The sequence below is a fragment of the Puma concolor genome, chromosome E1 (genome assembly GCF_028749965.1).
Source record: "Puma concolor isolate L17-30 chromosome E1, mPumCon1.1.hap2, whole genome shotgun sequence".
Taxonomy (NCBI): domain Eukaryota; kingdom Metazoa; phylum Chordata; class Mammalia; order Carnivora; family Felidae; genus Puma; species Puma concolor.
Window position 1 is genome coordinate 2183302 of NC_141680.1, and position 13291 is coordinate 2196592.

The 13291-nt window shown below is 60.2% G+C and overlaps 1 protein-coding gene across 4 annotated transcripts; it reads right to left on the reverse strand.

Moving 5' to 3' along the window:
• Positions 1–3028: 3028 nt before the first annotated feature.
• ARRB2 (arrestin beta 2) lies at positions 3029–11058 on the reverse strand. 4 transcript variants are annotated; one of them, XM_086685745.1, is made up of 15 exons: positions 10934–11058; positions 8319–8349; positions 7612–7672; positions 7462–7506; positions 7082–7278; positions 6733–6792; positions 6280–6347; positions 6002–6137; positions 5721–5805; positions 5471–5543; positions 5058–5195; positions 4161–4244; positions 3984–4063; positions 3820–3874; positions 3029–3527 (listed from the first exon to the last, which is right to left on the reverse strand). In XM_086685745.1, the coding sequence occupies exons 1-15, from the start codon at positions 10954–10956 to the stop codon at positions 3434–3436; spliced, it is 1230 nt and encodes a 409-aa protein (XP_086541871.1). In that variant the 5' UTR covers positions 10957–11058; the 3' UTR covers positions 3029–3433. The 4 variants fall into 4 exon arrangements, with proteins under 4 accessions (XP_086541871.1, XP_086541873.1, XP_086541870.1 ...); XM_086685747.1 differs by lacking the exon at positions 10934–11058 and adding an exon at positions 10623–10915; XM_086685744.1 differs by lacking the exon at positions 10934–11058 and adding an exon at positions 10369–10427.
• Positions 11059–13291: the final 2233 nt, after the last annotated feature.

Consider the following 13291-nt stretch of genomic DNA (forward strand, 5'->3'; position numbering starts at 1 on the left):
TGGGCTCAGGTCATGATCCCAGGGTCCTGGGATTGAGCCCCGTGTCAGGCTCCGCGCTGAGTGTGGATTCTCTCTGCCTCTGCCCCTCTCCCCTGCTTGCTCTCTCTCTCTGTCACTCAAATAAAAATAAAATATCAGAAACAAAATACTTTGAATGACTGCACAACATTGTGAGTGCACTAAATGCCACCGAACTGTATACTTTACAATGGTTAATTTTATGTTATATGAATTTTACCTTAGTAAAAAAAAAAAAAAAAAAAATACCCTCTGCCAAAAAAAAAAAAAAAACAAAAAAAAAAAAAACCAAAACAAAAACCCTAGAAACAAATTCAAAAGATAATGACAAATCGGGAAAAATATTTACAAGATATATGACCAAGGCTCTATTTTTTTTTAGTATAGAAGAGTCCTGAGGGTACATTAAAAATAAAGTGCCCCAATAAATTGGGTTTTATCCTCACTCATCATCAAACAAATGCAAATTAAAACTCAGATGATACCGTGTTTCTCACCTGCTTGATTGGTAGAATCCAAAAGACGCTCACCTTCTCTGACCCAGCAAGTCTGCTTTTAAGAAGTTGTCCTGGGGCGCCTGGGTGGCTCAGTCAGTTGGGTGTCCAGCTTCGGCTCAGGTCATGGTGTCGCGGTTCACAGGTTCGAGTCCCGCGTCGGGCTCTGTGCTGACAGCTCAGAGCCTGGAGCCTGCTTCGGATTCTGTGTCTCCCCCTCTCTCTGCCCCTCCCCCACTCATGCTCTGTCTCCCTCTGTGTCTCGAAAATAAATAAACATTAAAAAAAAAAAGAATGAGGGAGATCTATATGTATCGCTACAGAAAGGAATGCCCTCCCCGCCTCACCACCAGGGAAAAAGGCAGGTGTAGAAAAGGGCTCACGGTACGCTGCTGTCCGTTCAAAACAGTGCAAAATATGTATTCCACTCAGACAGGTGTGACTGAGTCTGAACAGCATCTTCGGAAGAATAACCAAGGAATGGGCGATAGTGATTCCTCTGGGAACGAGGAAGGGCTTGGCTGGGGATCAGGACGGGAGGGAGCCTTCTCTTCAGTTTAGCGTCGCATACGTTTCCGATGTTTGTTTGTTTAAATCATGTGCCCCTTTTTCCTTTTTAAAAACATTAAAAAACATAAAAAGCTTAAAAAAAAAAGACACTGTTTCTCAAATTGTGTGTCAGTTCCCCAAATCCACGCTGGTGGGTTCCTCCTGGGACCTGCCGAACCAGAGTCTGGGAAGGGAGAGCCTGGGGCTCCGCGTTTTCACTGTGCCTCCCAGAGGGCCCCGATCCCCCTGAGAAGGTCGAGAGGTCCGTGGGCCAACGAGCGAGCTCCCGGGAACCAGAGGGATGCCAGCGGTTCCTCCTCTGTGACCAAAGGCCAGGGTGGGCGGGGCAGCGGCCTCTGCAGAGGGGCGCACGAGGTCACTGGCGTTTTGACAGGACTCAGACCTGTGGGTAAACGGTGGTCTGACGTGAGGCGGTGAGCCGTAGGCTAGAGGCCTGTGTGAGCTGCCCCGCCAGCCCCCCAGCCCCATCTGGAACTACTCTGCCCTTGGCCGTCTCTGCCCCTCAGTCCCTCTGGCCTCTTTTAGTGCCTGGAACGCGCCCTGTCCCTGCGCTCGCGCTCGGTGCCCGGGATGCTCCGGCCCCTCTTCGCCCGCGGGTTCCCTGCTCAAAGGTCACTTCCTCCGGGGAATCTTCCCCAGACCCCAGCCTGGGTCAGAACTCCCTGTCGCGCGTTCTCGTGGCTCCTGTGCTGCTCTTTCAGAGCACACATGCTGTCATCAGATAACTAGGGAGTGGTTTCGTGTTTGCTTTGGTCCCTGCCACGCCCCTCTCCTAGGCCCGGCACCTAAGAGGGACTTAACGCCAAGATCTCGTTCATGGAACGGATGATTGGGCCTTAAGAGAAAAAGGGGAGGACGGGTGGGTGACAGAGTGGGTGACGGAGGTGAGGCACACCAGTGGGGTGGCGCTCAGTCCCCACCGCCCAGCCTGGGACAGTGGCCAAGCCTCAGGGAGTGCCTGAGGAGCTCCAGGGGGCTGCCTCTGGGACCTGCCCACAGCGGTGACCCCCACCGGCCGCCCAAGCCGTGGCTTCTGGGTTAGAATGAGGGTGGCCAGGCAGGCCCCGTGGGATGTCCGGTGAGGCCGGGGCGGGGGAGGCTCCCACCAAGCCCCAGGAACGGAGTGGGTGAGCAGTCACACAGCGGTGGAGATGGACACACTGTCACAGCAGGTCACTGCACGGTCACATGTGTCAGCGGCGATAGGGAAGCGTCTGTCTGCCCAACTCCCAAGGGTGGCTGGTCTACAGGGAAGTGAGGTTTTTGTTTTTTTTTTTTAATTTTATTTCATTAAAATTTTTTTAATGTTTATTTGAGAGAGAGAGAGAGAGAGAGAGCGCGCATGAGTGGGGGAAGGGCAGAGAGAGGGAAACACAGAATCCAAAGCAGGCTCCAGGCTCTGAGCTGTCAGCACAGAGCCCGACGCAGGGCTTGAACCCATGAGCTGTGAGATCCCGACCTGAGCTGAAGTCAGACGCTAAACTGACTGAGCCACCCAGGCGCCCCAAATTTTATTTCATTTTAGAGAAAGCAAGTGAGCAGGGAAGAGGGGCAGAGGGAGAGAATCTTAAGCAGGCTCCAAGCCCAACATGGGGTTCGATCCCACGACCCTGTGATCATGACCTGAGCTGAAATCAAGAGTCACGCTCGACCGACTGAGCCACCCAGGCGTCCCAGGAAGTGAGTTTCTATTTCCCCTACAAATGACTAAGTGTATTTCGTGGCTTTAGCAAACGGTACCTGTGAGTCTGGACTGACCGAGTCAGTTTCTGTGTTGCCCTTGGAACACAGTCACAGCCCATTCGATGGGACGTTTCTTGACAAGCCTTGTGCCCGGCACTGTGCCGGGACACAGGAGAGGCTGCCTGGGTGCTCGGCCACGAGCACAAGTCACAGACGAGCACCTGTGTGCCCTCAGCAGCTGCACAGAAAGCACATACACTCGCGCCTATTAAAACGTTTATTTTCTTCTTTATGCTCAGAAACAAAGAAGTGGCCTCGCCCCCCACCCCAGGGTCTCCTCTTGAAGGAGAAGGAGGCAGAGTGTGTGTGTGTGTGTGTGGGGGGGGGGATGTTGGATGTGGGAGCTCTCTCCCCTTCTCCCTACTGTCATTCCCCTTTCCAGGACCCCCTCCAGAAGATGCAGGTTTGAGCCACCGGCTGGGGGGGCTGTGGAGGCACAGCTGGGGTCAAACAAGTAATGCCCACGGTCAACAAGAGAAGGGTCCAGTGCGTGTCCGGGAGCCACAGGCGGGGGAGGACGGAGGGGTCCGCCAAGGACTCGGTGCTGAGCGCAGGGAGGGCGGCCGGGCTGGGACCCTCCCCCTCCGGCCCCACCCCCTCCCCCCCCTCTAGCAGAACTGGTCCTCGTAATCCTCGTCCTTCATCCCCTTCAGCCGCAGGCGGGCGAAGTCCTCGAACACGATGTCGTCGTCTGTGGCGTAGCTTGACGGTGGGAAGCAGGGGTGAGGTGAGGGCTCAAGACCCTCTTCTCGGTGCCCCCGCCGCCCTCCCAGAGACAGGGGGGCCCCAGGAGCAACAGGACTGGTCGTGTGGGCGAGAAGGGACAAAGAAGGGACGGTGGCAGGCAGCCTCCCACGGAAGGCTAGGCCCTGGGGAGGTGATGTTCCAGCCCTCGCCCGCCCCCACAGGGGACCGCGGGGAGAGGGCAGGTCTGGGAGTCCCGGAATCCCTGTCCAAAGGGCTCAGACTAGGAAGGCAGGGGAGGGTCTCTTACTTGGTGTCAAATTCAATGAGGTTGGTGTCCACGGGGGCGTCTGTCTCAGGAGCAGCTGAAGCGAGGAGGGGGGCGGGTGGGTGGGTGCCGGAAGGGCCAGCTTTTCTCCACCGGCCTGGCTTCAGGCCGTCCCTTTGGGGGCTCGGGGTGGGTGGCATACTCACCTGTCTGGGGCCTGGGGAGGGTGATGTGATCGTGGGGCTTGGGGTGCATGAGGACAAAAGGCAGCTCCACAGAGACATCCCTGGGTTGTGGGGGGGGGGGCGGGAGACGCAGCATGAGGGGCCAGCACGGCCACGCCCGGGAAACAGTGCGACCCCGCGCTGCCCCGCCGCACTCACCCGCCACGAGCCACCACCAGCTTCACCTTGACCCTGTAGGACACCAGGATTCCCAGCACCTCCTTGTTGGCGCCCTCCTTCACGCTGCAATCAGGGGGAGGAGCTAGACCACGGCCCCCCCGCACCCCTGCGCCCCGAGGTCTCCCCCGCGGGCTCCCATCAGTGTCCGGGCGCTGGCCGCCAGGGCTGTGCTCTCCTCACGGCCGAGCACCCCTCTGCACAGAACCCTCTGGTGGCTTCTCATCGCTCGCAGTAAAAGCTGAAGTCCTCGTGACCTGACAGTCCGCGCTGTCTAGTTCTGTTACCCTGACCCCACCCCGACCCCTGTCCTGTGGTTCGCTGTCACCACGCTGGCCTCCGGCCCGCTGTGTGTGCTCATGCAGCGTGCCCTCGCACACGGGTGCCAGTGCTGGGGGGGGGGGGGAGAACAGGACCCAGCCCTGACTCTGCGAAGCTGTGGCCGTTGGGGGCTGCCCCCGCCCAGAGGTGCCACAGCCCCTCCCTCTCGCTTCCTCCCACAGACCGGCCCCGGGCCACCTTGGAGTGGGCCTGCCGCTCCCTCTGCCCGGAACACCCCTTCCTTGCGTAGGCACGACTCCTGTGCCTCTGGGTCCTTACTCCGAATTCACATCTGGGTTATGCCTTCCCCAGCCACCCTGCTTAAAGTTAACACCCCCCCTACCCACACCCCTGCCTTGTATCTGTCTTCTCTGCCTTGCTTTTTCTCAACGCCGGTCTCCGATCTGCCCGCCCGCCCTGCCTAGCATCTCCGGTCTGTCCTGTGCCCGGACACAGCCCTGGCTCCCAGGACAGAGCCCGAGGCGCAGCCGGCACTGACCGCGCCAGTGGCTCCTGGTCTGCAGGACAACCCCCTGCCCCCACCCCGCCCCCCCTCACATGGTGCTGGAAGCCAGGTTGGTGTCCTCGTGTTTGAGCTTCCCGTCCAGGGCAAGACCCCGCTTCTCTCGGTTGTCGCTGAGCAGCGGGGTGATGGTGTATACCTTGCAGAACGTGGAGCTGGGCGACACCTGGTCACTGGGGAGCGGGGGCGAGAGGACGAGGCTCCAGGAGGGGCCGGGCCAGGTGACGAGGTCGCTCCCACCCCCGGGGGCTTTGACCCCACGCCAGCCCTTCTCCCTTTGGGCACAGCTCGACCCGCCCAAGGAAACGAACGGCTCAGAGCCACCAGCCTGCGGAGGGAAGGCCCCCGTAGGTGGAGACAGTTGGGGACAATGCCATCCCCACCTCACACCCTCCGGGGCCTGCCGTTCTGCTCTGAGGCGGGGGCCCGAGGCCATTCTGACACTCACTCTTGTTCGATCTGAGCCACAGGACACTTGTACTGGGCGGTGCTGAAGAGGCAGATGTCGGCATACTGTCTCACTGTGGGGTGGGGGTGGGGGGGGTTCAGCGGCTGCGCAGGGGGCGCAGACTGCCGCCCGCCGCACTCGGACCACCAGCCGGCCCCCTGCCGCCCCCCGGCTGGACCTCTCACGTCAGGGTATGTCCTGGGGCTGAAAATCGCTCCCCCGAGACCCCCTTCAACCCCCCACCTCCTACCAGAGACTTTGATCTTCTTGACGGTCTTGGTGGAGTTGTTGGTGACGTGGACGTTGACGTTCAGGGGCTCCCCGTGGTAGTACAGCTTTTGAGGGGATGCGGTCGATTTTTGCGGGTCCCTGTTATTAGCGTGCCCCCCTCCCGCCACGCAGACACGTGGCTCCCTCTTCCTCTAAACCCAGGCCCAAGCCCGGTGGACGTGCTGCCCTGACATGCGGCTCCAGCCCTCCCCCGGGGATCCCTCTGCACCGTAGCACCTGCGTCACCCTCCTGCACCCCACCTCCTTGTCCAGGGATGCCTCGAGGTGCAGGGACCGGTCAGACATGAGGAAGTGGCGTGTGGTTTCTGCTGAGGGCTGGGGGCCAGGTTTCTCTGGGGCAAATTGCACCTTTCGGATCACCAGCCGCACAGAGTTCCTGGGGGTGGGGAGGAGGGGTGGGAGGGGCCGGGCCTCAGACACCCAGACCGGCCCCCCCCCCGCCCCCACCTCCCACGGGCCTGGGGCTCCTGGGAGAGGGGAGGACACGATCAAACCATACAGGGGCTCAGTTCCCTCACCTTTTGTGGCTTTTCTCTTCTAGCGATTTGGCACAGAAGGCTCGAATCTCAAAGTCTACTCCACAGGCCTCAGGAGGAGGAGAAAAGGTCACGTCTTACACAAAGTCCCCTCTGCTACTACGCCCTTCCTTCCCTCCTCCTCATCAGGGACTCTTGCCCCATCACAGTCTGAGGAGTGTGGGGCCTGGGGCTCCGTCCCCCCCCCCCGCCTCTGCTAAAGGCCCAGAACCTGGCCAAGTGAGCCCCGGGGCTGTTCCGGGTGAGCCCCCATACTCCCCATGGGCGTGCAGCTCCTGAGTCACACGTGAGCGGTGACCCTCCCACACACACCGTGTTTCCACCGGGGACAGTTCCCACCCCGCTTCTCCCTGACAGCCCCCCTCTCGGGTGTGCCCCAGGCTCCTACTGGGCCCTGTTCTGTCCCAGGAGCCCTCAGAGCCTTTCCTGCCATACCTTCCCCGTGTCCTCTGGGCCCGGCTGCAGCGTGACGGAGCAGGGCAGGTTCTGGGGGATCTGCAGCAGAGGAAAGGGGAGGCTTCAGTTCTCCCAGAGAGCCCCCAAATCTCTCTCCCGATCTCAGCTCAGAGGCTGGAGGAGGCCGGGGGGTGAGAAAGTAAGAAGGAAGGGGCCCCTGGGAGGAGGCAGAGACAAGGGCTTCCTGAAGGCAGGCAGAGTGAGGGAGGTGGGTCTGCTCCCCCTCCCACCCTTCTTCTAGATCTGCACCTGACAGGCGCCTGGCCACCCCCTCCCCCCACCTCAGTCCCAGACCCCTTGCCCTGCAGAGGGTGAGGGGCGTCCTCACTGTGAAAAAAAAGGGGTGGGCGTGCTGGCCCAGCTTCCTCAGCAGCCGGTCCTGAAGGCGGGTGGGGGGCCGGGGCGGGTTGGGCATGGGGGGGAAGGCCTGGTAGGTGGCGATGAACAGGTCTTTGCGGAAGGACAGGCCCAGCACGTCCAGGTCCTCGCGGCCATAGCGGAAGGCGCAGGTGAGGGTCACGAACACTGGCGAGGGAGGGCCGGGCGGGGCGGTCAGGGCCCCCCCTTCCCCAGCCCCCCAGCACCTAGCCGCAGCGGCTCCTTCCTGGGCAGCGCGAAACCTGCCCGAATCCCACTCCCACCGCCTTCTCCGCCCTCTTTCTGGGGCCCCGTCCTCCTCTGCCGCCCCGACCTCCCCTCGGCCGGTACCTTTGCGGTCCTTCAAGTAGTCAGGGTCCACGAGCACCACGCCATCTGGGAAAGGGACGCCGCTGCATGAGCTCATTTCCTGTCAGGGCCTCTCCTCCATCCCTCGGCCCGGGGACTTCTTCCCCTCTTGGGGGACGTGGGCACACTTACCTACGGGGTCCACTCTGTCCAGGTGGTCTACAAAGTCCCGCTTGCCCAAGTACACGGTGAGCTGAGGATGCAGAAGGGACACAGGGAAGACAGGGCAGGCGGGTGCAGGGCAGCAGAACCCTGGAGGGGCCGTCCTGCCCATGGCCTCCCCAGGCTGGGGTGTCCCCCGGGGTTTCCTTCAGAGCGGGGGACAATAGTGGGGTTTCCCAGACTACCCGACCTTTAGGCTTTTGTCACACCTCTACCCACAAGTCAAGCAAGTGTGTGTGTGTGTGTGCGCGCGTGTGCATGTGTGCGTGTGTGTATGTGGGGTGGGGTGGTGGGGCTTGGGGAGGACTTGCCCCAGGCAGCCAGTTAGAAAGAAAGCAGGCTGTGGTGTCACTCCTCTGGGATACACAGGCCATAGCCTGGGGGGTGCTAACTGTTCCCGCCCCAGGCACCCTGAGCTCGGCTCCTAAGAGGGTCACAGCTGGGGCTTGGGGCTCCTCCCCCTTCATCTGGCCTCAGGCCGGTCCCCACCCAGCCCCTGGCTGAGTGCAGGGGCGAGCAGCCTTTGCGGCGGCAAGGGGCTTCAGGAGGGAAGGAAGTGGGCGCTCAGCTGTCACAGGAAGTGGGGGCTAGAGGCTGGGGATCATCTAGGCGCGGGCCGGGCCTTGCTCGGGCCCACAGAGGGCTGGGAGGAGAGGCAGCATGGCAGACCGACTCACCTTGCAGTTAGGGCTCGACTTCTTGAAGACCCTAACAAAACAGAAAGGGAAGCCCCACTGCCTCCGTCAGACTCGGCAGGGACCTCCCGAGCCGGCCTGAGAAGCCGGGTTCGCCCGCCCCCAGGATTCAGCCCGGAGGCTTCCGGGCTTTGCCAGCCCTACCCCTCCCACTTCTCACCAGAAGGGCGGCCACAGGTCCTTAATGTTCCCGGGCCCCCCCCTCCTCCGTGCACTCTCACTCTAGGTCCCCTCCTGTGGCAGTCAGTAGTCACTGGTTGCCCAGAAACCACCCAGGCTCTTCCCAGAGGACATCCCCCGGAGGGACCCGAATAGGCAGGTGGTAGTCGTGTCGGTCTAAGACCGAACCCTCCACCTGTCTTCTCTGGGCTCCAAAGACAGCCGGAGTACCTGGAGGGCAGTGGCCCTGGCTTTCGCTCCTGAAATGGTTTCTACCTGGAGGCACTACTTAAGCGCGGCCCTACTCCGTTAACCTCCAAGGGTTCCCCATCCCTGATCTCAGCAGCCTCGAAGCTCACTTGTCTTTGAAGGCCGAGCCCAGATATCACCTCCTCCAGAAGGCAGAGCCAGCCCGGACTCCCGTTACCCCCCTTTCTTCGGGGGGTTCCCGTCACACTTGCTGATGTTTCACCGGTGGTAAAACTTGTGATAGCGTGTCCGGGCAGTTAGCTGTGGACCATGTGTCACTAGGTAGACCGTGGACGTCACAGACCTCATCCAGTCGGGCATCCCCGGCACAATGCCCGCCGGACCATGAAGATGATGGTGCGGGCTGACATTTAGCGGGGGCATGTGTTATCTCATTTAATAGTCTTAGCAACCCAACGATGGAGGACCTAATAGTTCTATTTCACAGGTGAGGAAAAACGAGGGCACAGGAGAGGGGAAGGATTTTGCCTAAGGCCCCAGAGCAAGTAAATGGTGGGATTCAGATAAATCAGAGGCAGTCTGGCTCTGAGCCCATGCTCTTTGTCAGGAAGCCGTTACACTCTCCTGTCTCTGCAGTTGGGCTTAAGTTCCTTGAGTTGAGGGGGATTCTCGCTTCCCAGAGCTGAAACGCTCGAAGCCCGCACTCTACCCGTTGCTGAGAGGGTAGGTAGGTGTCCAGAGACCCCTGTGCTCTGGCCACTTGCGGGCCTGACGTCACTTATCCCAATCCGCTCAGCCGCGATCCCTGGAAGGGTCCTCGGATCTCCTGCCAACCGGCCCATCCTTCCTCCAACGCTGCCTTCTCCCCACCTAGTTTTTGCTCTTACAACTTCACTTCCCCCTTCTTCCCAGAAGGTCAAGATATCCAAAGGCCATAAGGCAAAGGGTATGGAAGTCCCTGGGTATCCCCACGCAATAAGGGAGAGTAAGCGCTGATACGGCGGCAGCTAGAATAAAGCACCACCTCTTGACCCAACCGAGGCTGGCCAAGGAGGCAGATCATGGGGGTGACCGGAGGGGGCCCGCAGAAGCAGATGTTCTCTCCGTTTCCTGTGGCCCAGAACTGGATGGGGGTGGCGGGAATTGTGCCAAGTCAGCAGTCCCCCCTCTGGTCCATCCATTCCCCTCCCTGAACCACATAACGGAAATTGGGGGCCTCCCTCAAGTCAGCGACTTCCCCTTTCTCCGGGGGGTGTTTGAGCCCTGATCCGGGACATCAGGCCTCCCTCTGGTCATCTCTCTCCACTACTGCTCGACTTGCTGCTCAGAAGCCTGGGTTCTCCTACTCTGTGGCTGGGGAGCAGCGGGGCTCCTGTGATCATCTTTGGCGGAACAAGTGACAGCCTGGTACCAGGGCCCTGTTCCCGATCCCTTCTGGACAGAGGCACACAGCCCCAATCTTCTCCTCTTTTCCTCCTGCTCCCCAGGGACTCAGGCATTCACCCACTGCCCCCTTGGGGGTGCTGGGCCACAACAGGAAGTGGATTTTGCTAGAGACCAAAAAAGAGAACTCGGGGTATCAGTGGAAGGAAGGAGCCTCGATTGCACAGAAAACATCCGGGGAGTGGATGGCGTGCCCAGGGCAGATACTGGCTTCCCTCACCTCCGGGAAGAGGAGTGAGGCCCAGAAGCGGGGAGGGTCGTCATGCACTCCGCTCCCCCAAGATGAAGCTGTTGCTCCTGGCAACCTGGGGTAAGGCAGAAGTTTGGAAGCAGAGCCACCTGGCCCTTGGGACAGCCCGACTGCCCGTGGGGCATTGGACAGGAGGCTTTCCAGCAGCTCGGGACGAGTCTGGGGAGGGGGGATCCCCTCCCGGCATCCAGCCTTCCCATACCCGACCCCTCGGGGCTGGCCACCTGCTCCTCCTTCCTCCGCCCCTGCATCGCAGCCCGCACCGGAGAGCCCAGTCGTTCGGCCCCCACATCCCTACGAGAACCCAGGCGCCGGTTTCCTGGTCCCCTTCAGCCCTCGCTTTCTGCACAGGGGCCCAGCATGCGTCCCCCTCGTTATCCTCGAGGACCTGGGCGTGCGGCCCCGGATGGCTGCCCCCTAGGGACCCAGGCGTCCGGCCCCCGGATTCTCTCCCGGGTGTCCTTGTCTGGGGACCGTCCCGGCACCAGCTCCGAGCCGCCGCCCACGTCCCGCCGCGTGGCCCCACCTCCCTTACCTGGTGCCCGGTTTCTCCCCCATGGTGCGCGCGCCCGCCGCCCGCCCGGTCCGCGGCTCGCTCGCAGCCTCGCAGCCCTGCTGCCAGGTCCCCGCTCCTCCCCGCGCCACTGCGCACGCGCGGCTCTTTCTCCTCCTCCCCCCCCCCCCCCCGCCCCTCCGGCCCCCCTCCGGGCCCGGGGAACCGCGGCCAGATGCGTCATCCCGGCTCGCGCGCGCCGCGCCGCCGCCCGCCCCCTCCGCTCAGACCCGCGCGCTGATTGGCTCCGCCCCCGCGCCCGCCCCTCCGCAGCCCCTCCCGCCGTCCCGAGCGGTAGGAAGGGGCGGGGGTCCCTCCCGCGCGCGCGGTCCCTGCTCCCCGCTCTGCCCGCCCATCTCTCCGCCCCTCCGCACCCGCTTAGGAACGATTGGGTCCCCTGGAACGACGGCGCCCGCCTGCCGGGAGCTTAGAGCCCGCTGATTGGCTCCCCGCGTCCAGGACGCGGAGGGGGTCCCCTCCCCTTTGTTTGCTTTCTCGGCGGCGGCGGAGGCAAGGGAGGCGGCGGGGGCGGAGGAGCGGGCGCCGGCACAGTCTGGGAAGGAGGGCTCGGGGACGCACACGTGGGTGAGCGGTTCCAGTTGCGTGATGCTCGCTTCAGCGCGCGCCGCTCGCGCGTGCTCGCAGCCTTGGCCCGCCCTCCCGCCTCTCGGTCGTGGTGTGTCAGCGCCCTCTGGTGTCCGTCTTTGGTCTTCGCGAGGTTCCTTTGCCTAATTTCTCTGACCACCCAGGCCTTTCCATCGGCCGTCTTTGCAGCGAGCATCCGTGCGTCCATCCATGCCTGTAATGTGCTAGTCACCGTGCTGGGCGTTGGGGACACAGACACGAGTTAACATGGCCCCCGCTTCCCTAGTACAGTTCGGGAGACCCATAAACAGGCATCATGATCCCAAGAATACAAGAAAAGAGGTATGACTCAGAAGACACAGCGACTGCCAGCGCTTGACTGGGGCAGGGACGGAGGGGACTGTACGCTGTCCGAAGGAGGAGACATTTGAGGACAATCTTTCTGACGGGTGGGCAGAAAGGGTGTTCCCCCAGAGAAAGGCAAGGCACGTCCTGTTCTGAAGTGTTCGTGGGGGTCGATGGGAGGAGAGCGACTGGAACAGAGTGTGAAGGATTCTGCAGAGCCGGTGAAGGAACGAGACTGAGGTCCTCCCTGGAGGAGGCGGGGTGGGGGAGGGCACATGGATCCAGTAGTGGTTTTTTTCAAGCAAGAGACCGGCATGATGAGACTTCTCCCTTTAGGAGGATAATTCCGGGCAAGGTGGAGGATGGAGAGAGCGGGGCAAGGTTGTCTAGACTAAAACTAGTCAAGAGATGGTGAATGATGGAGTGAAAGGGAGGAGGGGCTGGGCTGAGAGTCATTTCTAGAGACGGGGGAGGATGGTGGATTCCTGACATTTCTGGACTTAAGGGGCTCATGTATTTCTCCTTCTTCCTTCCATCTCTTTTCCCATTCTCCCCCTGTCCTTCCCAGCCAGGTGAACTAACTTCACACTCCCCCCTCCATTTTCGATGTGACAAAAAGTAATATGCACAACACGACAGTTTCTGAGATCACCTTTAAGGCTCGAACACAGGCTCTCAGTTCCATCACCACCTTCTAAGCTCGCTTTTCACACCTTTCAAGCTGTAGATGGGACACTTCTTTTAGACTCACAAATCACAGGGTGCCTCCGGCTCAGGTCATGATCTCACACTCCGTGAGTTTGAGTCCCGCATCGGGCTCTGTGCGGAGAGCTCAGAGCCTGGAGCCTGCTTCGGATTCTGTGTCTCCCTCTCTCTCTGCTCCTCCCCTGCTCGTGCTCTGTCTCTCTCTGTCTCAAAAATTAAAAAAAATTTAAAACAATTTAGACTCACGAATCACTTTTGTCAAAGGGTCATGACCAGAAGGTAATGAGACCTATATTGCTACCTCTCTAAAGTGATTTTGGAACTGAAGGGTAGTGGTCTTATGACACGAACGCGACTGCATTAAAAGATACTAATATAAAGAAAATTTCAGAAAGATACTAAAGAAGACTAGAAAGAATGAAAGAGATACACCATCTTACTTTATAATGATGGGAAAAACCATCAGTATAAAGATGTCATTTCTTTACAAGTTGTCCTTAGATTTAACACCATATGAAAATAGCAGTGGGAGGCTGGTCCAAAGGTCGTGACTTGTCTCAAGTGATTGTTCCCAGTCCGATCGAACTCCTCATTTGACTCCCTCCCCCCAACCCTTTCTCACTACTGCACCTGATTAGACTTTAAAAATAAATAAATAATGGGAATGCAAGCTGGTGCAGCCACTCTGGAAAACAGTATGGAGAT

Excerpts from the sequence above, each read along its gene's own strand:
- ARRB2 (XM_086685747.1), bottom strand. The coding sequence starts at position 10,690 with ATGTGGGGGCCGAACGACTGGGCTCTCCGGTGCGGGCTGCGATGCAGG. Across the intron at positions 6,138-6,279 it reads GAAGAGAAAAGCCACAAAAG|GAACTCTGTGCGGCTGGTGA; the intron begins GTGAGGGAACTG and ends CCCCACCCCCAG. Across the intron at positions 3,875-3,983 it reads CCTCCCCAGGCCCCAGACAG|CTGCTCCTGAGACAGACGCC; the intron begins GTGAGTATGCCA and ends TCCTCGCTTCAG.